The sequence below is a fragment of the Mobula birostris genome, chromosome 8, assembly GCF_030028105.1.
Source record: "Mobula birostris isolate sMobBir1 chromosome 8, sMobBir1.hap1, whole genome shotgun sequence".
Taxonomy (NCBI): Eukaryota; Metazoa; Chordata; class Chondrichthyes; order Myliobatiformes; family Myliobatidae; genus Mobula; species Mobula birostris.
Window position 1 is genome coordinate 165,402,488 of NC_092377.1, and position 26,100 is coordinate 165,428,587.

General features: G+C 40.8%; 1 protein-coding gene across 16 annotated transcripts in view; it reads left to right on the plus strand.

Annotated features, from left to right (window-relative positions):
• Positions 1 to 26,100, plus strand: part of LOC140201933 (myoferlin-like) — a 229,319-nt gene that overhangs the window by 135,255 nt on the left and 67,964 nt on the right. For 10 of the 16 annotated variants that reach the window (XM_072266755.1, XM_072266761.1, XM_072266757.1 and 7 more), the window contains 7 exons: positions 842 to 933; positions 3,427 to 3,597; positions 6,441 to 6,589; positions 15,187 to 15,326; positions 16,101 to 16,189; positions 17,476 to 17,571; positions 21,377 to 21,518. In XM_072266755.1, coding sequence (XP_072122856.1) covers positions 842 to 933; positions 3,427 to 3,597; positions 6,441 to 6,589; positions 15,187 to 15,326; positions 16,101 to 16,189; positions 17,476 to 17,571; positions 21,377 to 21,518 — 879 coding nt within the window. Of the gene's footprint in view, positions 1 to 841; positions 934 to 3,426; positions 3,598 to 6,440; positions 6,590 to 15,186; positions 15,327 to 16,100; positions 16,190 to 17,475; positions 17,572 to 18,040; positions 18,346 to 18,408; positions 18,781 to 21,376; positions 21,519 to 26,100 lie in introns of those variants that run through there. The other 6 variants (XM_072266762.1, XM_072266767.1, XR_011886991.1 and 3 more) reach the window with 5 other exon arrangements.

Consider the following 26,100-nt stretch of genomic DNA (forward strand, 5'->3'; position numbering starts at 1 on the left):
GTTAACAAATTTCATGTCAAATGCCGGTGATAATAAACCTGATTCTCGTACTGCTAAAGCACTGGTGAGGCCTCACGTGGAGTATTGTGAACAGGTTTGGGTGCCTTATCTTAGAAAGTATGTGCTGAAACTGAAGCGGGTTCAGAGGAGGTTCACGAAAATGGCTTGTCATATGAAGAGTGTCTGATGGCTGTGAGCCTCTATTCAGTAGAATTCAGAAAAATGAATGGTGACCTCATTGAAACCTATCGAATGGTGAAAGGCCTTGACAGAGTGGATGTGGATAAGATGTTTCCTATGATGGGAAAGTCTAAGACCAGAGGACACAGCCTCAGAATAGAGTGGTGTCCTTTGAGAACAGAGACAAGGAGGAATTGGAATTATTTTCCACAGGCTGCTGTAGAAGCCAAGTCTTTAACTGTATTTAAGGCAGATGTTGATAGATTCTTGATTGGTCAGAGCATGAAGTGATACAGGGAGAAGGCAGGAGATTGGGGCTGAGAGGAAAATTGGATCAGCCATGATGAAATGGTGGAGCAGACTTGTTGGGCCAAATGGCTTAATTCTGCTTCTTTATCTTATGGTCTAATTTGTACATTCATAATTTGTTTAACATCGCTGCAAAATGCCTGTAACAGTTTCATGTTTCAAATATGCTATACAAAATGCAAGTTATTAAGTTGATTTAGACTTTGTGTGCTTAAATGCTAGCAGCTGGAATGATGAAATGTTTTGTTTGTCTTATTGGTTTATGGAATACTGTAACAGTCTGGTAGGTCCAAGCTAAAACAGGCCATCAAGTGTATTGCTAAGTCATTGACTGTAACTATTCTTTTGATAGTGTGATACCTACATCAAGATCTCACTTGGAAAGGTGTTAATTGATGATCGAGAGCACTATGTTGCCAATACTGTCAACCCTGTGTTTGGCAGGTAAGCTGTGTCCTAGGTTTAATATAGTACAGTGAATTTAATTTGAATATTTGAACTGTGATACAGACAATACATTTTACTTTGTTATTTACTGTTTCTCCCCTTGTTTTACAACCCACCTTGAGAGTAGCCGTTACATAGAGCAAAAGGTTTGAAAAATCAAAGAAACTACAGTTGTTAGAAATCTAAAACATAAACAGGAGATGTCGGAAGTATACAGCAGTTCTTTACTCCCCCACCTCACTCTCCTTGTTCCATAGGGATAACTCCCTCTGTGATTCCCTTGTCTGTTCTCCCCTCCCCACTAACCTCCCTCTTGGAACTTATCCTACAAACCGCCAAGTGCAACATCTTCCTTCCTTCACTTCCTTTCACACCTCCATTCAGCGCCCCAAACAGTCCTCCCAGGCCTGGTAACATTTCACTTGTGAATCTGCTGAGGTTGTCTATTGTATCTGTTGCTTCCGATATGGTCTCCTCTACATTGGTGAGACTTGTCGTAAGTTGGAGGATCGCTTTGTTGAGCACTTCTGCTCCATCTGCCAGAAGCAGAATTTCCTGGTGGGCCAACCATTTTAATTCCTATTCCCATTCCCATTCTGACATGTCAGTCTATGGCTTCTTCTTGTGCCATTTTAGTTCTGAGTGTTATTTGTTCACTTTTTATTGTTTGCATGAGTTGTTCTTTTTTTTTTGCACATTGGGTGTTAGATGGTCTTTTTTAATTGGTTCTGTTAGGGATTTTGTTTTTGTGGCTGCCTGTAAGAAGACAAACTTCAAGGTTATACATAGTATACACACTTGGATAATAAATGTACTTTGAAACGATTTCACTACTTCAACAAGTAGGAACTGCGAAGGATTAGAGGTTATCAACACTCATCTTGAATGTTACAACAAAAATGAAGATTTGGATGATGCAGTCCTGATGAAGGGTCTTGGCCTGAAACATCAACTGTACTCTTTTCCATAGATGCTGTGGATGTTGCTTGGATTTCCCACATCTGCAGATTTTCTCTTGTTTGTGATTTGGACGATAGTCTAAAGCATAGTATGGAAGAAGTCCATTATCTGCTCTACATGTCTATATTGATTTTGTTCATTTACAGTCAATCAAAATTACACAGCAGTATATACTGGATGAATTCCTCTGGCAATAACTATTACGAAATAATACATAGTTTTATAGTATTGTAGTGGTATTGGTAATGTTCTAATTTGTTCTGTACAGGTAGTTCATTTAAATATAAAATTTGGTACTCAGTTAAAAGTTTGCCTTTTTATATACTTTTTTAACTGTTTCCATGAAACTTAGGTTAATTGAGGAAGCCGCTTAATTCGGTGAAAATGTATGGGTCCCGATGTGTCTCAATTAACCAGAATCCACTGTATTTGAAATTCATCTAATTAGTTCCCACTTGCTGTGGCAAGGTTTAAACTTCAGTCTCCTGATCAATAATTCAGTCTTCTAGATACTAATTTATTAACTTTGCTACAGTCTTCCCATCTTAATTCATTATCTCCTTCCTCTTAACCATAAAAGTATTCTTCCATTCCTTTCAGTTTAATGTATCTAACTAATTTACTCTAATTTACCTCTGCTGTTTATCTCAAACACTTGTAGCAAGTTTCATATTCTAACTTACTTTGAAAAGGATTTCTTTCCTCAATCCTTGCCAGTTATTAATCTAGTTGGCAGAACGATCTCTGTCTACACTGTTGAATCTCATCATCTTTTAAAAGATGTCTGTCAGGAAATCCTAAATCTTCAACCCTCACAACTTTTCAGCCTTTCTTGAATTTGTGGGGTTGTATTTTGACAAATTGTGATAATTATAATGGTTAGAAACAAATTAGTACCAAAACAGAAAATCCTGGAGATATACAGTAGGTGAAGAAATGTTTCAGATTGATAACCATTCAGCAGAATTGGGGGGGGGCAGAATTGAAATAAATAAAAGGATGTACGGAATGGGAAAAAGGATCCAATGTAAAATCTATGATAAGGTGGAAGGCAGGGGAGATAAATAAATAAAAATCTGTGCAAGTGCAAGACAAAAGGGGGAGGTAATGGGAAAAATTTTGAAAACTAGTCTAGTGGGGGTGTAAATGGGAAAAGTAGGATCATTCTTTGAAGTTATTGAACTCGGTGTTGTTAGCTTATAATGCAGATGGTCAAAGATGAGGTGGTTCTTTAGAGTATTTTGGAAAGTAGAGGGCATTGCAGAAATGGATGAAGAATTAAAAACACAAGAGATTGGCGATGAGATGTATGACTCCAAACTTGTGACAGTGCTTGCAGGCCAAATGGGAGAGTCTACAAGTCTTATCAGCCAAATGACAAGCCACTGCTATGGTGGAATAGTCAGCAGTCAGTGTCAGGGTTTGGAGATAGCTTAGTGAAAGCTACAGGGAGAGAGAGCATCTCGGGGAAAGGAGATTACTTTTTTTTTCCGAATTTAATGCTTCTAATGGTAATATTTGTTCCTACAGAATGTTTCAACTTTATGCCACCATTCCATTGAATAAAGATCTCAAAGTTGAGGTCTGTGACTATGATATGGTCACTCATGATGATAAAATTGGTGAGACAGTAATTGACTTGGAAAACAGATTCCTGTCACGTTTTGGAGCACACTGTGGCCTGCCCCGAACATACTGCACGTGAGTTGATTCAAACTTGGGCACCTCGGGAGAAATTCGATTATTACAGAATTACACTAACTCCAATTCAGGCTCCTTGATAAATATATCAACCCATTTTCTTCTGCCCCATTCTCAGAGGCATGTCTTCAGCCATCTGTCTCTTGGTTCTGTATTCCCAAAAACACAATTTACATAGGGTTACTCTGATATATGTATAATAACAGAAGGAGGCAGTTCTATTATAATGGCTTCTCATAGAGCAGCCAAAAAAATACATGCCCCGCCTTTTCCCCATGGTCCTTAAAAGCTTACAATAAATAAGATTAAATTTCAAAATTTAGTCTATATATTAATGACTTTGATATAATGCAGTTATGGTGCATGTTTTTAACTCTGTGTCTCTGCCTAATCCCATAACTCTGCTACCTTCATTACCCTAGGAAGTAGGTTACTCTGCGTCTCTACTTGGGGAACCTCTCCTTCTTTGAGACATTCCTAGATTGTTGATTCTCTGCCCCTGCTGATGTTGAAAGCTGGATCATTGGAAGTACTTGATAGATTGATGGTTAGACCAATATATAGGATAAATGGTACAGAAGAGAAGCTGAAGTCACCATTGATTAATCAAAATCATATTAAATCATGGGCAGCCTTGAAAGATTAAACTCTTCCTATTTTCTTGTGTTCTTACGTAGATGCTGCTTTTGGTCACCTGAACCAATATCCCCCTCATTTGGCTCAGTGTTATTTTCACTTTAACTGCAAACATTTTTCCTGTACAAAAGGCAAATGGAGTTGTAATTGGTTGTGGTTTTTGGTTGTGATGTTCTAGCCATCTTAACTGTGGGGCAGGCTCAACTGATCATCTTGTACTCAGTGATTTATGTACTGTATTTAGATCAACTTTATTCATTGTCTCTGTCAGTATATTCCTGAGTCTAACCTACCATTCAGTATGATCATGACTGACCTACCCAGGACTCATCTCCTACCCCAGTTCCCCACTGCTCTCGTTTTCAAAAATGTATTAACTTTTTTGTACCCCCACCCCCATGACCTGTCCTTCACATCCCTCCTGGGTTGAAAATTCCAGGCAGTGGTGGTTTTATGTTAAAGCTATAATCCTTGACCTTCACGGTGGAACCGTTTCTACTGACAGAAGAAGGGGCAAAGGCTCCTTTAAACCAGTCACTGACACCTTAAAACCTGTTGCTTCGGGCAGATGGGGCTTGCCAGCCGTGGTTGTCAGCTCATCTAGGAGAAGGAAAACTCTGATCTGAAGCCTCCACTACCTTGTGGCTATATCACTTATTGGGAAGGCTTCAGGAATAAACCCTGAGGGAAAATCTGGAGCTGGAGTCCCTGAGACAGTCCTACATAGAGTTCCATGCTGACTGGCAACTCCTGCAACGCCGCTGATGCCAAACTTTCAGTCTCAGCCTTTCCTTTGGATTAATTGACTGCTTGGAGAGGGGGAGCCTGCTGCATGGCCAACAACTTGCTTTCCATGTCATACTACCTTGGCTTGTGTATCACATGAACAGCTAAGGTCGCAATACCTATGGTCGACCCTGACCAAAGGAGAGCCACTAAAAAATGGTGGAGGGCACTTGGTCATTTTCTTTATCAAATCCGATCTTGCTAGATTTTAGGATACGAGTGGAATCAAGTGCTGTAGGGATAGAGCAGGAAAAAGTGCTGAGGTAGAAGATCAGGTATGATCTTATTCAAAGGTCAAGGAGGATCAAGGGACTGGATGGCCTACTTGTACTTGTATTTGTTTAATATTTAAAAGAGATTTAGATTTAGATTTATTTGTCACGTATACAGTGCTGTGCAAAAGTCTTAGGCACCCTAGTTTTTTTTGTTTGTTTTTAGAAGGTATGGTTTCCACAGAGCCTGATCACAACATCATTGGGGCTGCCTAGAATTACTTGGAGAGGCAGAAACAAGCAAGACCAGCCAAAGTCTGCAGGAGAACTGTGATAAGTTCTGCAAGATGCTTAGAACAACCTTCCAGCCGATTCTCTTATAAAACTGCATAACAGTGTACCAAGAGAATTGATCCAGTTTTAAAGGCAAAGAGTGGTCGCCAAAAATTAATTTGATTTGGTCTTTTTCTGTTTACTACTCTTTATAGTAAATTTTTTTGCTATTTAGAAACTTATCAATTCATTATTTTTGAAAGCATCTTCACTTTACAGATTTATTTAACTGTGCCTAAGATTTTTGAAATTACTGTACATCAAAACATCACTTTTGATAGACTTTTGACAATACTGTACATGGAAACATCAAAACATACAGTGAAATGCATCATATGCATCACCAACCAACATAGTCTGAGGATGTGTTGGGGGCAACCCATTAGTGTTATGCTTCTGGCACCAACGTAACATGTCTACAACTCACTAACCCTAACGAGTACACCTTTTTGGAGTGTGAGAGGAAACTGAAGCGCCCAGAAGAAACTTGCGCGGTCACAGGGAGAACATACAAACTCCTTCCAGACAGCAGCAGGAGTTGAACCCTGATCAGTGATCACTGATGCTGTAGAGCATTGCGCTAATCACTAGGCTACTGTACCACCCCTGTGCCACTAGTACACCCTTTTTGTAAGTGTGATAGGAGGAACCTTAGAACTGTGCCATTGACTCCTTACGTGTAGAATCAGTATTAAGATCCCATTTCTGAGGATCTAGAGAGCTGCTTCACTTTCCCTGAGTATTTGAGCAGTGAACTAGAAAATATTGGCCAGTAAACGACTGAGCAGACTTCTGTATATTGAAGGAATGTAAAGTAGTTCTCAGAAAAATGGAGAATAAAGTGGTTTGTATTTAATATATTTTTTTTCTCCCCAGAGGTGGCCCCACTCAGTGGCGAGATCAGGTGAAGCCAACAGAACGACTGATTAACCTATGCAAATTGAAGAACTATGCACAACCTGTAATTCACAATGGAGGGCAAAAGATTGGTATTGGAGATGAGATATTCCTGCTGAAGGACTTTGGTAAGGTGGAGGTCCATGTGGAATGGACTGTGTGCACTGTGTGTGTCAAGATGATTTGGAATGAAACACATGGTTATAATGGGAGAAAATGCCAAATTGGAGCTGAATGTGAATTGAATCGCCAATTCTGAAAATAAATCTTCAGCCCCATCGTGATGTTTCTTATTTTAACTTAGTTTCTGTGGTGCGTTAATAAATTAATTTTATGCTCTTGGGCAGAGCTGCCCAGCCAGTCCTCTTCTCCTTCGAGTTTCCCCACTATCCTGTATTTATTTTCCTTTCTGGTTTTTATCTAGGTCTTATTTGAATGATTTTCCATTATCTTTTCATGCCAGTGCATTTCAAACTACAATTTGCTACATGAATATCTTCCTTCTATGTTGTCACTGGTTCTTTCATACCAAAAAATTGTCACCTCTTTCTTTACCTTGTCACAGGAAACAATTTACCCGTGTCACTCTATCAAAACCCTTAGTGAATTTAAACACCTCTGTCAAATCTGTTTTAATTTAATCATCATTACTGTTATCTTTATCTTTATCTTCATGTGACTGAGATCCCCCTTGTTCTTCTAAAATCCAGCAAGTACAGGCCCAAAGCCAAATGCTCCTTGTATGTTAACCCTTTTATCCCCAGATCATTCTTGGGGGGCAATGCCATGTCAGGAGCTGGTGTTCCTCGAGCTAATGTTGGCCCTCATTGGAATAACAGAAGGCCAAAGACAGAGATCAAAGTGGAAGTGAAGAATTAAAGTATCAGACAACTGGAAATTCACGGCACTTTTGAGGGATCTTAAAAAAATATAAAGATTAACTTGTCACATGTATATTGAAGTATACAATGAAGTGTGTCCTTAACATCAAGTCAAATCAGCAAGTATTGTGCTGGGGACGGTCCACAAGTGTCATCATGCTTCCGGCATCAACATAGCATACCAACAACTTACTAACCTAAACCCATATGTCTTTGGAATGTAGGAGGAAACTGGAGCATCCGGAAACCCATGTGGTCACAGGGAGAATATACAAACTGTTTACAGTTAGCGACAGGAACTGGACGCCAATGAGTAATTACTGGCACTGTAAACCGATTGTGCTAACTGCTGCACTGCCATGAAAGTGATCACACAATCTATTGTATGTCTGGTTTCTTCAATATAGAGGAGACTCTTTGTAACAAAGAAATAATGCGCTAGATTGGAATAAGTGCAAATTAATTGCAACTTCAGCAGGATGGACTCTTTAGTCCCAGGACAGTGAGACGAGAAGTTGAAGGTCATATCCCAATTCAGAACTAATCAAAATCAGGTTTAATATCACTGACATATGTGGCGAAATCTGCTGTTTTGTGGCAGCAGCACATTACAATACATAATTTTTAAAAACTATAAATTATAATGAGGCTTTGGTTTCCCTGCTGAAATCCTAAAACTTGGTGGCAGAGAACTTCATTAACAAACACTTTCAGCCTTATACACTTTCAGGAAGAGGAGGTATTCCATGAGACTTCAGATGCTGTAAACGTGACCATCAAGGAGGATATTTCTGACTGTGTTACCTCCAAAGGGATTATCCTTCTGTCTGCTACATGGAAGAACACTACTAAGGTTTTGTTCTCCTCAGCTACCTTCTCCCAGTATGTGAAGAACTGGTTCCCTACCTACCAGACGATGTGGAATCCATTTATGGAAGGGAGCATTCTTGACCATGCATTAACTCCAATAATACTGTAGGGGGCAGCACCAGTAACTGTACATGGCCCTTTTTTGACCTTGCCAAATTAGACCATAAGACATGGGAGCAGAATTAGGCCATTCAGTCTGTCAAGTCTGCTCTGCCATTCCATCATGACTGATCCCAGATCCCACTCAACCCCATACACATGCCTTCTCGCCATATCCTTTGATGCCCTGACCAATCAGGAAACTATCAACTTCTGCGTTAAATATACCCATGGACATGGCCTCTACTGCAATCTGTGGCAGAGCATTCCACAGATTCACTATTCTCTGGCTAAAAAAAATTCTCCTTACCTCAGTTCTAAAGGGTTGCCCCTCAATTTTGAGGCTGTGCCCTCTAGTTCTGGATACTCTCAACATAGGAAGCATCCTTTCCACAACCACCTTATCTAGTCCTTTCAACATTTGATAGGTTTCAATGAGATACCCCTGCATTCTTCTAAATTCCTGAGAGTACAGACACAAAGCTGCCAAATGCTCCTCGTATGTTAACCCCTTCATTCCCAGAATCATCTTCGTGACGCACATCAAAGTTGCTGATGAACACAGCAGGCCAGGCAGCATCTCTAGGAAGAGGTACAGTCGATGTTTCGGGCCGAGACCCTTCGTCAGGACTAACTGAAGGAAGAGCTAGTAAGAGATTTGAGAGGGGGAGGGGGAGATCCAAAATGATAGGAGAAGACAGGAGGGGGAGGGATGGAGCCAAGAGCTGGACAGGTGATTGGCAAAGGAATCATGGGACAGGAGGCCCAGGGAGAAGGAAAAGGGGGAGGGGGGGAAAACCCAGAGGATGGGCAAGGGGTATAGTCAGGAACAGAGGCAGAAAAAGGAGAGAGAGAGAAAGAATGTGTGTATATAAATAAATAATGGATGGGGTACGAGGGGGTGGTGGGGCATTAGTGGAAGTTAGAGAAGTCAATGTTCCTTTAGTTAGTCCTGACGAAGGGTCCCAGCCCGAAACGTCGACTGTACCTCTTCCTCGAGATGCTGCCTGGCCTGCTGCGTTCACCAGCAACTTTGATGTGTGTTGCTTGAATTTCCAGCATCTGCAGAATTCCTCGTGTTTACGTTTTTAATAATCATCTTCGTGAACCTCCTCTGGACTCTCTTCAATGACAACACATCCTTTCTGAGGTATGGCACCCAAAACTATTGACAGTGCACCAAGTAGGACCTTACTAGTATCTTGTAAAGCTTCAGCATTACCTCTTTGTTTTTATATTCTATTTTCCTTGAAATAAATGCCAGCATTGCATTTGCCTTCTTTATCACAGACTCAACCTGTAAATTAATCTTCTGGGAATTTTGCACAAGAACTCCTAAGTTCCTCTGATGTGTAAACCTTCTCCCCATTCAGATAATAGTCTGCATTATTATACAGTACATCTTCCAACACTATTTTAGCTGCGACTTTTTTTGCCCATTCTTCCAATTTATCTATGTCTTGCTGCAATCGCATTGCTTTTTCAGCACTACCTACCCCCACCTATCTTCATATCATCCGCAAACTTCGCCACAAAGCCATCAATTCTATTATCTAAATCACTCATAAACAATGTGAAAAGCAGCGGTTCCAGTACTGACCCCTGAGGAATTAAATTTGCTGATGATACTACACCGATTGGCCTAATCTCAAGTAATAATGAGGCAGCCTACAGAGAAGTCATCACCCTAATGTGGTGGTGTCAAGAAAACAACCTCCCCCTCAATGTTGCAAAAGTAAAGGAGCTGGTTGTGGACTACAGGAGGAATGGAGACAGACTAACCCCTATTGACATTAATGGATCTGGGGTTGAGAGGGTGATCAGCTTTTAAGTTCCTCGGCATACACATCACTGAGGATTTCACGTGGTATGTACATACCGGCTATGTGGTGAAAAAGGCACAACAGTGCCTCTTTCAGCTCAGCTTAGATGGTTGAAGAAGTTTGGTATGGGCCCCCAAATCAGTTTTAGTCTTGGGTTTGTCCTGTGTTTCTGTGATATCTCTGTGGAGGAATATTGTATCATTTTTTTAATGCACGCATTTCTAAATGACAATAAACGAGGACTGAGTGTCCTCATAATCTAAAATCCAAATAGCTTTCTACGGGGGCACAAATGAGAGCATCCTGACTGACTGCATCACTGCTTGGTATGGGACCTGTACTTCCCTCAATTACAGGACTCTGCAGAGAGTAGTGCGGACAGCCCAGCGCATCTGTAGATGTGAACTTCCCACTATTCAGGACATTTTCAAAGACAGTTGTGTAAAAGGGCCCAAAGGATCATTGGGGACCCAAGTCACCCCAACCACAAACTGTTCCAGCTGCTACCATCCGGGAAACAGTACCACAGCATAAAAGCCAGGACAACAAGCTCCAGGACAGCTTCTTCCACCAGGCCATCAGACTGATTAATTCATGCTGATACAATTGTATTTCTGTGTTATATTGACTGTCCTGTTGTACATACTGTTTATTATAAATTACTATAAATTGTACATTGCACGTTTAGACAGAGATGTAACATAATGATGTTTCCTCCTCCTGTATATGAAGGATGTAAGAAATGAAGTCAATTCAATTCAATACCACTAGTCACTGGCAGCCAAACAGAAATGGCCCCCTTTATTCCCACTCGCTGCCTCCTGCCAGTCAGCCATTCCTCTGTCCATATGTCTGTATCTTCCTGTAACCCTGCTTATTACTTCTTTGGAGAACTCTTTCACAAAATTGCCAGGCAAGGTTTCCCTTCACAGAAGTCATGCTGACTTTGACTTATTGTATCATTAATTTCCAAGTACCCGAAACTTCATCCTTAATAGTAGACTCCGTTACTTTCCCAACCACTGAGGTTAGGCGAGCTGGCCTATAATTTCCATTCTTTTGTCTTCCTCCCTTCTTAATCAGAATCAGATTTACTATCACTGGCATGTGTCATGAAATTTATCCATTCAGCAGCAACAGTTCAATGCAACACATAATATAGAAGAAGAAGAAAAATAAATAAATAACAGTATACGTATATGGAATAGATTAAAAATTGTGCAAGAAACAGAAATAATATATATTTTAAAAAGTGAGGTGGTGGTCACAGGTTCAATGTCCATTGAGGAATCGGATGCAGAGGGGAACAAGCTATTCCTGAATCACTGAGTGCGCGCCTTCAGGCTTCTATACCTACTACCTGATGGTAACAGTGAAAAAAAGGCATGCTCTGGGTCCTGGAGGTCCTTAATAATGGATGCTGCCACTGCTCCCTGAAGATGTCCTGGGTACTTTGTAGGCTAGTACCCAAGATGGAGCCGACTAAACTGACAACCCTCTGCAGCTTCTTTCGGTCCTGTACAGTAGTAGCACCACACACACACACACACACACACAAACCAGACAGTGATGCAGCCTGTCGGAATGCTGTCCACAGTACAGTACAGCTATAAAAGTTTTTAAGTGTATTTGTTGACATACCAAATTTCTTCAAATTCCTAATGAAGTATAGTTGCTGTCTTCCCTTCTTTATAACTGCATTGATATGTTGGGACCAGGTTAGGTCCTCAGAGAACTTGACACCCAGGAACTTGAAGCTGCTCACTCTCTTCACTTCTGATCCCTGTATGAGGATTGGTATGTGTTCCTTCGTTTTACCCTTCCTGAAGTCCACAATCAGCTCTTTCATCTTACTGACGTAGAGTGCAATGTTGTTGCTGTGACACCACTCCACTAGTTGGCATATCTCGCTCCTGTACACCCTCTCGTCTCCATCTGAGATTCTACCAACAATAGTTGTATCATCAGCAAATTTATAGGTGGTATTTGAACTATGCCTGGCCACATTGTCATGGTTATATAGAGAGTAGAGCAGAGGGCTAAGCACACACCCTTGAGGTGCAGCAGTGAGGAGGAGATATTATCACCAATCTGCACAGTTTGTGGTCTTCCGGTTAGGAAGTTGAGGATCCAATTGCAGGGTGAGGTACAGAGGCCCAGTTTCTGTATCTTGTCAATCAGTATTGTGGGAATGATGCTGTTAAATGCTGAGTGGAGTAGCATTTGCAATTATCCAGTCCTCCAGGACCATGCCAGAACCAAGTGGTTCTTGAAAGATCATGACCAATGTATCCATTATCTCTTCAGCAACCTCTGTCAGGACTCTGCGATGTAATCCATCTGGTCAGGGTGACTTATCCACCTTAAGACCTTTGGGTTTGCCTAGCACTTTTCCTTTTGTAATAACAATGACACTCGCTCCTGCTCCCTGACAATCATAGACCTCTGGCACACTGCCAGTGTCTTCCACAGTGATGAATGATGTACAGTTCTCATTAAATTCATCTGCCATTCCTTTGTTCCCCATTACTACCTCACCAGCATCATTTTCCAGTGGTTCAATATCATCTCTCACCTCCCTTTTACTCTTTATATAACTGAAAAAACTTTTAGTATCCTGCTTTATATTATTGCTAATTTGCCCTCATTTTTCATCTTTTCCCTTGTAGCTTGTTTTGTTGCCTTTTGTTGGATTTTAAAAGCTTCCCAATCATCCAAACCTCCCACACACTTTTACTATCTTCCATGCCCTTTCCCTGGCTTTTATGCAGTCCTTAACTTCCCTCATCAGCCACGGTTGCCTACCCCTGCCATTTGAGAACAACTTCTTCTGTGGGACATATCTATCCTGCGTCTTGTGAACTGTTCCCAGAAACATCTACCCCGTCTCCTCTGCCGTCATCCCCGCCAGTATCCGCCTCCAATTCACCTGGGCAAGCTCCTCTCTTACTTTATTCCGTTTCGATACTGATACTTGTGACTTATGTTTCTCCCTCTCTAATTGCAGTATGAATTCAATCATATTGTGATCACTGCCTCCTAAGGGTTCCTTTATGTTAAGCTCCCTAATGAGATCTGGGTTATTACACAACAGCAAATCTAAGATAGCCTTTCCTCGAGTAGGCTCAAGCACAAGCTGCTCTAAGAAGTCATTTTGTAGGCATTCAACAAATTCCCTCTCTTGTGATCCCACACCAACCTGATTTTATTACATGCCTTTTCCAGCTCCCTTTGCAATCTCAACCCCACTTCTTGGCTCCTATTTGGAGGCCTATATATGATTCCCATAATGGTTTTTTACCCTTGCAGTTTCTTAATTCCACCCACAAAGATTCAATGTTCTCTGACCCTGTATCACCTCTTTCTCAAGGTGTAATTCCATCTCTTATCAACAGAGCCACACCACCTGCTATGTCTTCCTGCCTGTCCTTTTAATACAGAATATAGCTCCTAATTATGGCCTTCTTTCAGCCATGACTCAGTGATGCCCACAATGTCATACCAACCAATCTCTCATTGCATCACAAATTTGTCCACCTTATTCTGAATGCTGCATGCATTTAAACACAGCACCTTCAGTCCTGCATTCTTTGCCCTTTTGAATTTTGCCTCTGTGGTACAAGTTAACTCTTTGCTCTGTCTGCATTTGTACTCAATCATTAGCTTGTCCTTCCTTACATTCATATTACACCCATCATCTACTTGTAAACTTACTGTCTCATCCTCAGCTCTATCATACTGGTTCCCATCCCCCTGCTATATTAGTTTAAACCACTCCCTACAGCTCTAGTAAACCTGCCCGCAATTCTTCAACTCCATTAATCAGGAGGGAGTGTGGAACATAACTACTCACCAAATTCTTCTCCATGTTATTCGTGCTCTAGACAGTGTGAAGCTATGTTATTAATCAATGGGTCTAAGCACCATTCTTAGAGAAGAGTAATGTCAAACAGGCCTGCATTATTAGCCTAACACTTTCTTGCTTCATTTTTGCATCTGATCTCCAAACCTCTAGAGGGTGTGGAGCTTTTTTTTTCAAAACAAATGGGAAGCTGTTTAGTCAAAGCTACCCCAAACCTCAGTGGTTAAATTGGAATATGCAGATAACACCTTAGTATGCACATACATAGAAGCTGGGTTCCAACCCAAGCAGCATCAATCCTTGATCTGAAGCATGGGGGAGGATGGGCTTTGCACTCAACATCTGCAGGATAAATATCCTCTACCAACTAGTTAATACTGCCTTGTACTGCCCTCTGACAATATGGGTTCATGGCAAAACTCAAAATAGGAACCACTTCCTTTATCTCAGGAGCCACACGTAAGCAAGCTGTAATCAGTGATGAAACACCACCTTGGATGATTAGCATAGCCTTTGATTGAAGAAAAAGCTCTTTGCAGATCAAGATTACAGATAAAGAGTTTTATGGCAAATCTGCTGGACTCCAGTGACTCTCTTCCTGCCAGATGACGTTGATCATGCATCTTCAAAATATCACCCCTGCTATCTCTACGACATCCTCCCAATCATTTGGAAGAGTAAGTGAATTAATGGCAGTAGCTTCTACAGGCTATGAAGCCCACTTTTGAGGACCTTGTTACACTCAGCATCTATGTTGGGCTGACCACATCATTTGCATGCCTAATAGCAAACGTCTAAATCGTCTTTTCCAAATGCTAACACAGGAAGAGATTACCAAAACAGAAGAAAAGTTTCAAATATATGCTTAAAGCCTCCTTGAAGCAGTGCTATTCCCACAAACTCCTGGAAATCTCTGGTCCATGATTTACTGTCAGATTAGGTATACAGAATACAACTCTGAGATTTTTCCTCCCACAGACAACCTCGAAACAAAGAAACGCCCGGGAAACACGATGAAGAGAATAGAGAATGACCGGGGTGGGGTTCTTTAATTGTGTAGGCTACCTTCCTGAGATTGCAGGAAGTGGAGACAATCATTGGAGGAGGAGTACCATTTGTTAATTTCTGTTTCTTGGTCTGTCTCTCTTCTTGACTAATTGAACCATTCTCTTTTCTTTGTTGCTCTACAGAGGAGAAGAAGGTTCCTTATGCATTCCCAGGTCCCCCAGAAGAACGCCTTGCACTGCATGTCCTGCGACTGCAGAATCTAGTGCCTGAACATGTGGAGACAAGGACTTTGTTCAACAGCACACAACCAGGAATTGAACAGGTCAATTTCATGTTGCCTGATGTTCTAAACATTTTCATTGGTGCAGTATTACTCAGTTCTTCTTACAGTCTCAGCAAAGAACAGGACTTACTGATTCCCTATGTAATTATAGGATAGCTAATGTTGAGCCAATGTTAGACCATTGTGGGGAAACTTTTAGGAAGAACCAAACAGACCAGGTAGTTTTGTATAACAAAGAAAGTTTTATGGTAAGATAATAGAGGTCTTTAAAACTGAAAAGGGTTTGTCATAAAGAAGAGGTAGAGCTGGATGTATTTGATCTGGTTACACAAAGAGGACATGGCTTTAAGGTAAGGGGTGGGAAGTTCAAGGGGGATATTAGAGGAAGGTTTTTTACTCAGAGAGTGGTTGGTGCGTGGAATGCACTGCCTGAGTCAGTGGTGGAGGCAGATACAGTAGTGAAGTTTAAGAGACTACTAGACAGGTATATGGAGAAATTTAAGGTGGAGGCTTATATGGGAGGCAGGGTTTGAGGGTCGGCACAACATTGTGGGCCGAAGGGCCTGTACTGTGCTGTACTATTCTGTGTTCTACATGAAAAGGGTTAGGTGGCAGGGAGAGATGTGTGGAATTCTAATGGAGCTGAAATTCAGTGCAGCCTCTTTCAGCCAGATGTCCTTGTATTGTGCTGTCAACTGTTAAAGGAGGCTAATCTATAGCAGAGCAAAGATTAATGGTTCTTAAATAAAACCTTAAAACTGTGAGAAATCACATATACTGAAAAGCAGCACTTTAACATAATTTCTTGTGCAGGGGAAAATACAGATGTGGATTGATATCTTTCCCAAAAACCTGGGGCCTCCTGGTCCACCCTTTAACATCACCCCACGGTCCCCCACCAGGTGAGTGCCGATGCCAGCCGGATAATGTGTCATAATTGCTGTGTGTATTCTCCAGCCAAGTCATAACATAATGTAAGATGATTGCAGGACGCTGTATTGTCGGTGGGTAGTTCACTTCCTTGGTGGCCAGTGCAGAGATCCTAGGAGCATCATTACAGCCCTGCCCGGCTAATGTACTCATCACAAATCCTTGCCTTGCCATTTTCTCCTGACTTCCTATCCTTCTATTGCGATGTCCTTGCAGTGATGATCAAAAAACTGTAGATGCTGGACGTCAAAATTAAAACCAGAAAGTGCTTGAAAACCTCAGCAAGTCAGGATGCATCTATGGGAAGAGAAACAGTTAAAGTTTCAGATTAAATGCCCTTCATTAGGTGAGAAATATTTGACCTGAAACATAACTTTTGTTTCTCTTCCTGCAGTTGCAACCTGACCTGTTGATTATTTCCAGTATTTTCTGTTTTTGTTTTTGATGTTCATGGGGATTTACCTGTGACTGACTTTGTGCTGACTTCCGAGGAAAGCTCTGGTGACGGTTTGCTGACTGTTGTACAAACCAGAATCAAGTTTGGTTCCTCCTTCATGAGTTTTCTCTGTTCCTCTGTTTGTCTCCATCTGGTGTAAGTCTCTAACTTGTTACTCTCATCACTTGTTTTTTTGAATTACTTAAATCTTGCTACCTGTGAGAGAAATATGCAAAGCACTGGCTAGGGTTGGAACTGAAAATCCACCACAAGCCCCCGTCTCACTATTCTCTGCTCCCATTGCCATCCACCCACCCCTAAAAATCTTTTGTACAGCTTAGATGAATAGTTAACTAAGTGGGCCGTCAGAATCATTTTCCCAAGGAGAAAATGGCATAATTTTAAGGTGATTGGAGGAAAGTATATAGGGGAGATGTTAGAGGTAAGTTTTTTTTACACAGAGGGTGGTGGGTACATGGAACACCCTGCCAGCTGGGTGGTGGCAGAGGCAGATACATTAGGGGCATTTAAGTAACTCTTAATTAGGCACATGGATGATAGAAAAATGAAGGGTTATGTAGGAGGAAATGGTTAGATTGATCTTAGAATAGGTTAAAAGGTCAGCACAACGTCATGGACTGAAGCGCCTGTACGAACTGTGCTCTAATGTTGTGTTAAGTCATTGGCACTCCTCATTAATAGACTCGGTCATAGATTAACCTTTATACCAATGCCTGCAAACAGAAGGGAATTGAACATTTGGATTTTGGCTTGGCAACGTTATCTGGACCTTTTCTGATGAGTTTCCTGTGGGGCTTACAGATACGTCCTTCGCTGTATTGTCTGGAACACAAATGATGTTATTCTGCAGGAAGCCAGTGTCATGGGAGAGAAGATGAGTGACATCTATGTTAAAGGGTAAGAAGAATGTCCAGTAGATAAAAAAGCAAACACACTGGAAGTAATCATCAGGCAACTGGCATCTGTGGAGAGGAAAACAAAGTTAATGTTGCCATCTGTTATCTCCTGCATGTCACTGACCTTTTGGTTCCCCTTTATATCCCTGCATCTTGAAACTTGTTTTATCTCCTAAATATTCCCAGTTTTGATAAACGATCGATAGCCTGGAAGTAGTTTCAATTTCTTTCTCCCTACCTACTAACTAACCTGCTGAGTATTTCCAGCATTTTCTGTTTGTAATTTCAGATTTCTGATAATATGAAAAAGTAAAATAATACCAAATTTTCATAGAGAATCATTATGATTCTTCTGGAGTTGGAAGATCAGTTTCTTATCCAGACAAAAGTGCTGTTCACAGAATTGTGATGAAGGATTGTTGATCTACACAGTAACACTTTTCCTGATTTCAAGTCTCATTTCTTTTCAGCAGCAACACACCAGTACCGGAGGAACTCAGCAGGTCAGCATCTATGGAGGGAAATGGACAGTCGAGGTTTTGGTTCACAGCTCTTCATCAGGACAGCAGGGTCTCGGCCTGAAACGTCGACTGCACCTCTTCCTACAGATGCTGCCTGGCCTGCTGCGTTCACCAGCAACTTTGATGTGTGTTGCTTGAATTTCCAGCATCTGCAGATTTCCTGTTGTTATCTACCATCTCTTGTGTCGCTGAGTGTTTTCAGCAGTTTGTTTTTATTTCAGATTTTCAGTATCTGCAATTTATTTTTGCTCTACAAGCACCCTTTCCTGAGTTCTTTCTGCTATGAGTCTGGCTCATTATTCATTTACTGATTTTAGGCAATGTCCATCTCTACTTGTCCAAAAACTGAGGAGACAGTTGGTGAAGTTACATTGACCATGGTAGGACATGAAGACACAAGAGACTGCAAAATACTGGAAAATGGAACAACGTAGAAAAAGTGTTGGAGAAGATTAGTAGGCCCAGATGAAGAGTCCCAATCCAAAACATCAACTATTTCCCTCCATAGATGCCTTCTGGCCAGCTGTCAGCTAATAAAATTAAAAATTCCTTTATTAAAGAGCCAGTTACCAGTGGAATCAAAATGAAACTCTTGTTCTTTAAAGTCATAAAAAATACATCAGTCTTGTTGAGATTAACCTCAAGGCTGCCCTAAACTTAACCTGCTGAGTTCCTCAAACATTTTGAAGGTAAGAAAACGGGATTTTACCCCTGCAAGTTATCACTTAATTTGATAATGTGTGTTTTTTGACATACGGTTGTTTCATGATGACTATTATTAATGCTAACTGTTTTTTAATTCTAGATCTACTGAATTACTAGAATTTAAATTTCCCATGTGGGATCTAAACCCTTATTTCTGGATCAATGGTCTAGGCCCCTTGAAGTTGTTCAGAAAGGATAATTATGTATTCCTTATATTTGAGCATTTTGGCCAGCAGAATAATACTCATTATTTCATTAGGCCTAATTGATAGTCAGATAAAAGTACATAAGTATCAGAAGCAGAAGTAGGCTTAAAAGGCACTTCAAACCTGTTTTGCTGTTGAGTAAGATTATAGTTGATCTTATCAATTTTTTTTTGGCTTTACTTCCATATTCCTTGATTTCCATAGATTTGCACTTCAATGGTTAAATAAACTTCCCTTCATCTCAGTTCTAAATGGCAGACTTCTTTTCCTGAGACTAATATCCTTGAAATGGGCTCTTCTGCTGGGGACAAGTACCCCTCAGCAAAAATGGTGTCAAGCCTTCTTAAGAACTCTGCATTTCAATGACAACACTTAATATTCTTCAGAGAGGATAGATCCATTCTACTGATAAATTTGACCACTTGTGACAATTCAGCTCTGCAATAACGAATTTATATTGATCCCCTTCCTTTTAGATAAAGAAACAAATTGATTATCCAAGGTGTGTTTTCAACAAGCAGTTATAATTGCAGCAAAACTTTCTTAAAATACTACAACACTCTTTAATAAGGCCAATGTACTTCCAAAACTAAAATATTTCTCCCCTCCTCTTTGCCATGTAATCTCCTAGGAAAGACAAGATAAAAATTCAAGGAAAAAGAATAAATTCCTCAAAAAATTTTGTTCATATCCCTCTGAAAGTTAAAACAAGTCAGGAGATTGCAGTTGACAAATTGTTGTTTATAGACACCTTTTATATATTTTTATATAAAAGTGATCTTGATCCTACGTGGTAGTGTAGTGGTTAGCATAACACTATTACAGCATCCGCATCTGAGGTTCAATCCTGCCGTAGGCTGTAAGGAGTTAGTATGTTCTTCCCTTGACCGCATGCTTTCCTCTGTATGCTTCATTTTCCTCTCACATTCCAAAGGCATGTGAGTTAGCAGGTTAATTGGTCATATGGGTGTAATTGGATGATGCAGCTCGTTGTGTTGGAAGGGCCTGTTACAGTGCTGTACATCTAAATGAATAAATAAAAATAAATGAAAAAATTGTAATCTGCTGTTGCTGGAAATCTAAGATAAAAGAAGTACCTAAAACATTCAATTGGTCAGGCAGCATCTGTAGAGCAAGAGAACAGCTGAGTGGTTTGGACACACTACTTCTCCATGCATACTCAGTTTAGCCTATCTTTCTGTGGCCTCTTGCATTGTTTTAATGAGGTTCAGCATAAACTATTACTACCTCATCTCCTGTTTTGGGACATTCAAATTCCATCCTGTATTCAACAATTTCACTGTATCACAACTGGCCATTTTTGCCATAAGTTTAACCATCTATTATATAAACTCTATTTTTTCTCTTCACAGACACTGCCTAACTTACTGAGCATGCCCAGGATTCCCTATGGTGTCAGCAACAACTCTGATTTTCAGTTCACAGACTTTACCTGTACTTTTGGATTCTCTCTCTCTCTGACTACCTTCATTAATCTGTTAACTGGATGGCACCTTATACATGGGGGTTACCCAGACAATCCTCTCTGACCCTTGCAGTGCATCGGGTGGCAATCTTGCCGTTTCTTTAGCATTTGTCTGTCTTTTACAAGGCCGAGTTGCTAGCTCAACACTCAACCCAGCACGGATGAAAGGTGTTCAAGGAGCTGGCCAGATTCGAACCTGGGACCACTTACCTTGGAAGTCCGGTGCAGATGCCACTACACCACCAGATGGCTTAGACAATCCTGGCTTCATTTTGATGGAGACTTTCCTGTTGTCTTAACAACCTTTCCCCAACCTCTCAACTTAAAACTAACTTTTGTACTCATTTCTCTAATTCTGATGAAGGGTCTTATACCTGAAATATTAACTGTCATTCTCTCCATAGACTCTGCCTGACCTGCTGAGTGTTTCCAGCATTTTCTATTTTTGTTTTGGTCCTGATTAAGGTAATGGCCCAACACTTGAACAAGACATGGAGGTTATCATTCAGAGGAAGGACATTTCATATTTTCTTCTTCCATAACTCCAGAATGGGCAGTCTTCCCCACCCCCTTTATAACAGCAGTTTGGTTCAAGGAAATTCACCCTTAAAGAATTCACAAATTACTACCAAAGAGAAATCTGAGATACAGAGTAAACATTTCCTCTCGTGGAATTCGTGTTTTTTAAAATTTTCAGCTCATTTCTTGGTGCATGTGCAGATAAAGTGGCTTTGTATTATAGTAATATAGATGTTTTCTGGAAAGGCAAACACACTCCCTCTCCTTCCATAATGCGGCGGTCGCCTGTAGTTTCCTCACTGTGGTGAGGTGCCTATCATTGGTGGCTCCCAAATGTGAAAATAATTACTTACATTTTACTTTCACTAGCTGGATGATTGGATTGGAGGATAACACCCAGAAAACTGATGTCCATTACAGATCTCTGGATGGAGAGGGTAACTTTAACTGGAGATTCATTTTTCCTTTTGAATATATAGAAGTGGAACGAGTACTTGTCATCAGCAAAAAGGTAGGGAACAAGTAACAGTAGAATAATTGTATGACCTATAGATGTGTATTTGGAGTTCCAGAGGGCATATGCCAAAGTGCTACACTGACGGCAGCGGTTAGCGTGATTCTATTATAACACAGGATGATGGGAGTTCGGAGTTCACTTCTGGTGACCTCTGTAAGAAAGTTTGTACCTTCTTCCCATGTGTGCATAGGTGTTCCACTTTCTTCTCACAGTCCAAGGACATATAGTTAGTAGTTTAATTGGCCATTATAAAATGTTCCGTGATTAGACTAGGGTTAATATGGAGGATTGCTGAGTGGCATGGCTCAGTGAGCCGGAAAGGCCTGTTCCATGCTGTATCTCTAAATAAAAAGACAGGAGCTTAGAGTATTCCGGGAAGTATGTTAACATGGACTGAAGATTTATTGTTGCATAAAAACAGAGAGTTAGAGTAAATGGGTCTTTTTTGGACTGGAACAATGCAATGTGGATTGCCCGGAAGATCCAGCTTTACTATTCATATTAATGATTTGGAAGTGTAAGGTATCTAAGTTTGCCTGTGACACAATACATAGATGGGAGGCCATTTTGACTCTGCAACAGGTTATAAATATAAACAGGATACAAAATTTGAGTGAGTGGGTGAAAACTTAGCAAATGAAGTTAACTGTTAGAAAAGTGTAAGATCCTGTAATTGGATGAGAGGAATTTATAGGTAGGTTATTTCTAAATGGAATAAACTTCACATGTACAAAGTACAGAGTGATATAGGTATCCTTGTGACCAAATTGCAATAAGTTAGTAGGTAGGTGCACCAAGTGATTCAGAAGACAAATGGCATATTGGCCATTTTTGTAAGGGAGAAGTAGTGTAGAATTAGGAAAGAATTGTTACCTTTCTACAGAATACTGGTGAGGTCGCACCTGGAGTACTGTGCGAATTTTTTCCCCTTTATATTTTGGCATCGGAGATATTCCAAAAAAGAATCGCTGGGCTAATGCCTGGGATTGTTCTATGACAAGCAACTAAAGAAATTAGATCAATGCTCTTTGGATTTGGTAAAATGAGGATGATCTATCTCATCTTGGAAGATTAGCCATTAGTCAGCATGGGTTTGTGTGGAGGAGGTAATGTCTTACAAATTTAATTGAGATTTTTGGAGAAGTGAAGATAATTGATGAGGGCAAGACAGTGGATGTTGTATACGTAGACATTAGTAAAATTTTGACATGGCCTTGCAAGGTGATCGATGGTGACTGAATAAACTGGGTTCACAATGGGTTTGTTGCAATCATATAAATTTTAGGTTACGTTACGTTTGGAGTACAGTGTACAGTTCTGGTCACTGCATTACAGAAAGGATGCAGAGGTTTTGGAGAGGAAAAATTCACTGAACAGATTTACTGGGTTGTTGCATGGATTAAAGAATATAAGGGGAGATTGGACAAATGTGGATTGAGGGAGATGGATGGATACCTGGAATGTGCTGCTAGCGGAAGTATCAGAAGCAGATACAATAGTTTGAGTCACTGAGAAAGGTACATGAACAGGCAGGGAAAGAAGATAAAGATGGAATACGAAAGTAACTAGCCAATAATATTAGAGGATACCAAAAGTTTCTTCAGATATGTAAAGTGTAAAAGAGAGGTGAGAGTGGATATCGGACCACTGGAGAGGTAGTACTGGGGACAATGAATAAGTATTTTGCATCTGTCTTCACTGTGGAAAATGCTAGTAGTATAGTGCAAGTTCCAGGTGTCAGGGATTCTGAAGTGTGTGAAGTTACATAACTGGAGAAAAGGTTCTTAGGGAAACTGAAAGGTCTGAAGATAGACAAGTTATCTGGACCAGATGCTGGACACCCCAGGGTTCTGAAAGAGGTGGCTGAAGAGATTGTGGAGGCATTAGTAATGATCTTTCAAAAATCACTAAGTTCTGGAATGGTTCCAGAAGACTGGAAAATTGCAAATGTCACTCCACTCTTCAAGAAGGGAGAAGCAGAAGAAAGGACACTAAAGGCCAGGTAGTCTGACCTCAGTTGTTGGGAAGATGGAGTCAATTATTAAGGATGAGACCTCAGAGTACTTAGTGGCAGGTGATAAAATGTGCTGTACTCAGCGTGATTTCCTCAGGGGAAAATTTTGCCTGACAAATCTGTTGGAATTCTTTCAAGTACGTGACTGGATAGACAAAGGAGAATCCATTGATATTGTATACTTGGATTTGCAGAAGGCCTTTGACAAGGTGCTGCACATGAGGCTGCTTAACAAGCTATGAGCCCATGATATTACAAGAAAGATTCTAGCATGGATAAAGTAGTGGTTGATTGGGAGGAGGCAAAGAGTGGAAATAAAGGGAGCTTTTTCTAACTGGCTGCTGGTGGCCTGTGTTGGGACCGATTCTTTTTATATTATATGCCAGTGATTTGGATGATGGAGTTTGCAAATGATATGAAAATCGGCGGAGGGGCAGGTAGTTTTGACGAAGTACAGAAGCTACAGAAGGACTTAGACAATATTCGGAAAATGGACAAAGAAATGGCAGATGGAATACAGTGTGAGGAAATGTATGGTTATGCACTTTAGCAGAAAAAAATGAAGGGGTTGATTATTTTCTAAATGGAGAGAAAATACAAAAAAGTGAGGTGCAAAGGGACTTGGGAGTCCTTGTGCAGGATCTCCTAAAGGTTAATTTGCAGGTTGATTCTGTGGTGAGGAAGGCAAAGTCGATGTTAGCATTCATTTCAAGAGGACTAGAATATAAAAGAAAGGATGTAATGTTGAGACTTTAAAAAGCACTGGTGAGGGCTCACTTGGAGTATTGCGTGACATTTTGGGCCCCGTATCTTAGGATATGCTGAAGTAAAGAGAGTTCAAAGGGGGTTCATGAAAATGATCCCAGGATTAATTGGCTTGTCATATGAAGAGCATTTGGCTCTGGGCCTGTATTCACTTAAATTTAGAAGAATAAGGGGTGACCTAATCGAAACCTATCGAATCATGAAAGGCCTTGATAGAGGGGATGTGGAGAGAATGTTTCCTATGGTGGGAGAGTCTAAGTCCGGGGGACACAGCCTCAAAATAGAGGGATGTAATTTTAGAACAGAGTTGAGGAGGAATTTCTTTAGCCAGAGAGTAGTGAATCTGGGATTCGTTGCCATAGGCGGCTGTAGAGGCTAAGTATTTATATATATTTAAGGCAGACGTTGACAGATTCTTGATTGGTCAGGGCATGAAGGAATATGGGGGAAAAGGCAGAAGATCGAGGCTGGGAGGAAAATTGGATCAGCCATGATGAAATGGCAAAGCAGACACGATGGGCCTAATGGCTTAATTCTGCTCCTATATCTTATGGTCTTATGGATATAGACTGTGTGGAGACAGATAGAAGTAGCTTGAATTGGCATGCTTTATCAGCATGGAAGTGGTGAGCTGGGTGTCCTGTTCCTGTGTTATTTTGTTCTATATTCTCTTATTTTAAGATCATGACAGGGTAAATGTTGGGATGCTTCCATTTGTACAAAACATGAATGAACATAAGAAATAGGAGCAGGAGTAGGCCATCCAGCCCATCGAGCCTGCCCCACCATTCAATAAGATCATGGCTGATCTGTCTGTAAACTCAGATCTTGAGGCAATGTCCCCTAGTTCTAGTCTCACCTATCAACGGAAACAACTTTCCTACTTCTATATTATCTACTCCTTTCAAAATTTTGTATGTTTCTATAAGATCCCCCCCCCCCCATTCTTCTGAACTCCAGACAGTATAGCCCCACGTGACTCAATCTCTCCTCATTGGTTAACCCCTTCATCTCTGGAATCAACCTGGTGAACCTCCTCTGCACTGCCTCCAAAGCCAGTATGTCCTTCCTCAAGTATGGAATCCAGAACTGCACACAGTACTCCAGGTGCGGCCTCACCAGTACTCTGTATAGTTGCAGCATGACCTCCCTGCTTTTGAATTCAATCCCTCTAGCAATGAAGGGCAACATTCCATTTGCCTTCTTAATAACTTGTTGTAACTGCAAGCCAACTTTTTGCGATTCATGCACAACTCCCTCTGCACAACAGCATGCTGCAATCTTTCACTATTTACATAATAATCTGCTCTTCTATTATTCCTTCCAAGTGGATGAGCTCGCATTTACCAAAATTGTATTCCATCTGCCAGACCCTGGCCCACTCACTTCACCTATCTATATCCCTCTGCGGACTGTCCACATCCCCTGTTCAATTTGCTTTTCCACTGTGTCATCAGCAAATTTTGCTGCACTACACTCAGTCCCTCTTCCAAATCATCAATGTAAATGGTAATGGATCACACATCTTCTCAACCAATGCCATTGCATAAAGTTCTAGTGAACTAAATTCCTCCCATTCCTTATTTACCTTTTTTTTCCCCTTACATAAGTAATATTCTTTTATCAGTCCATATTATATACAGAGGAACTGAATGGGAAGTGGTAGTCCATTGAGAGACTGGCTTCTCTGAAGAACCTAATGTATGCTCTTAAACGCATCTCCCCCATCTCACGTATGCTCTTAAACGCATCTCCCCCATTTCACGTAAAGAAAGGGGCTTCCCTTCCTCCACTATC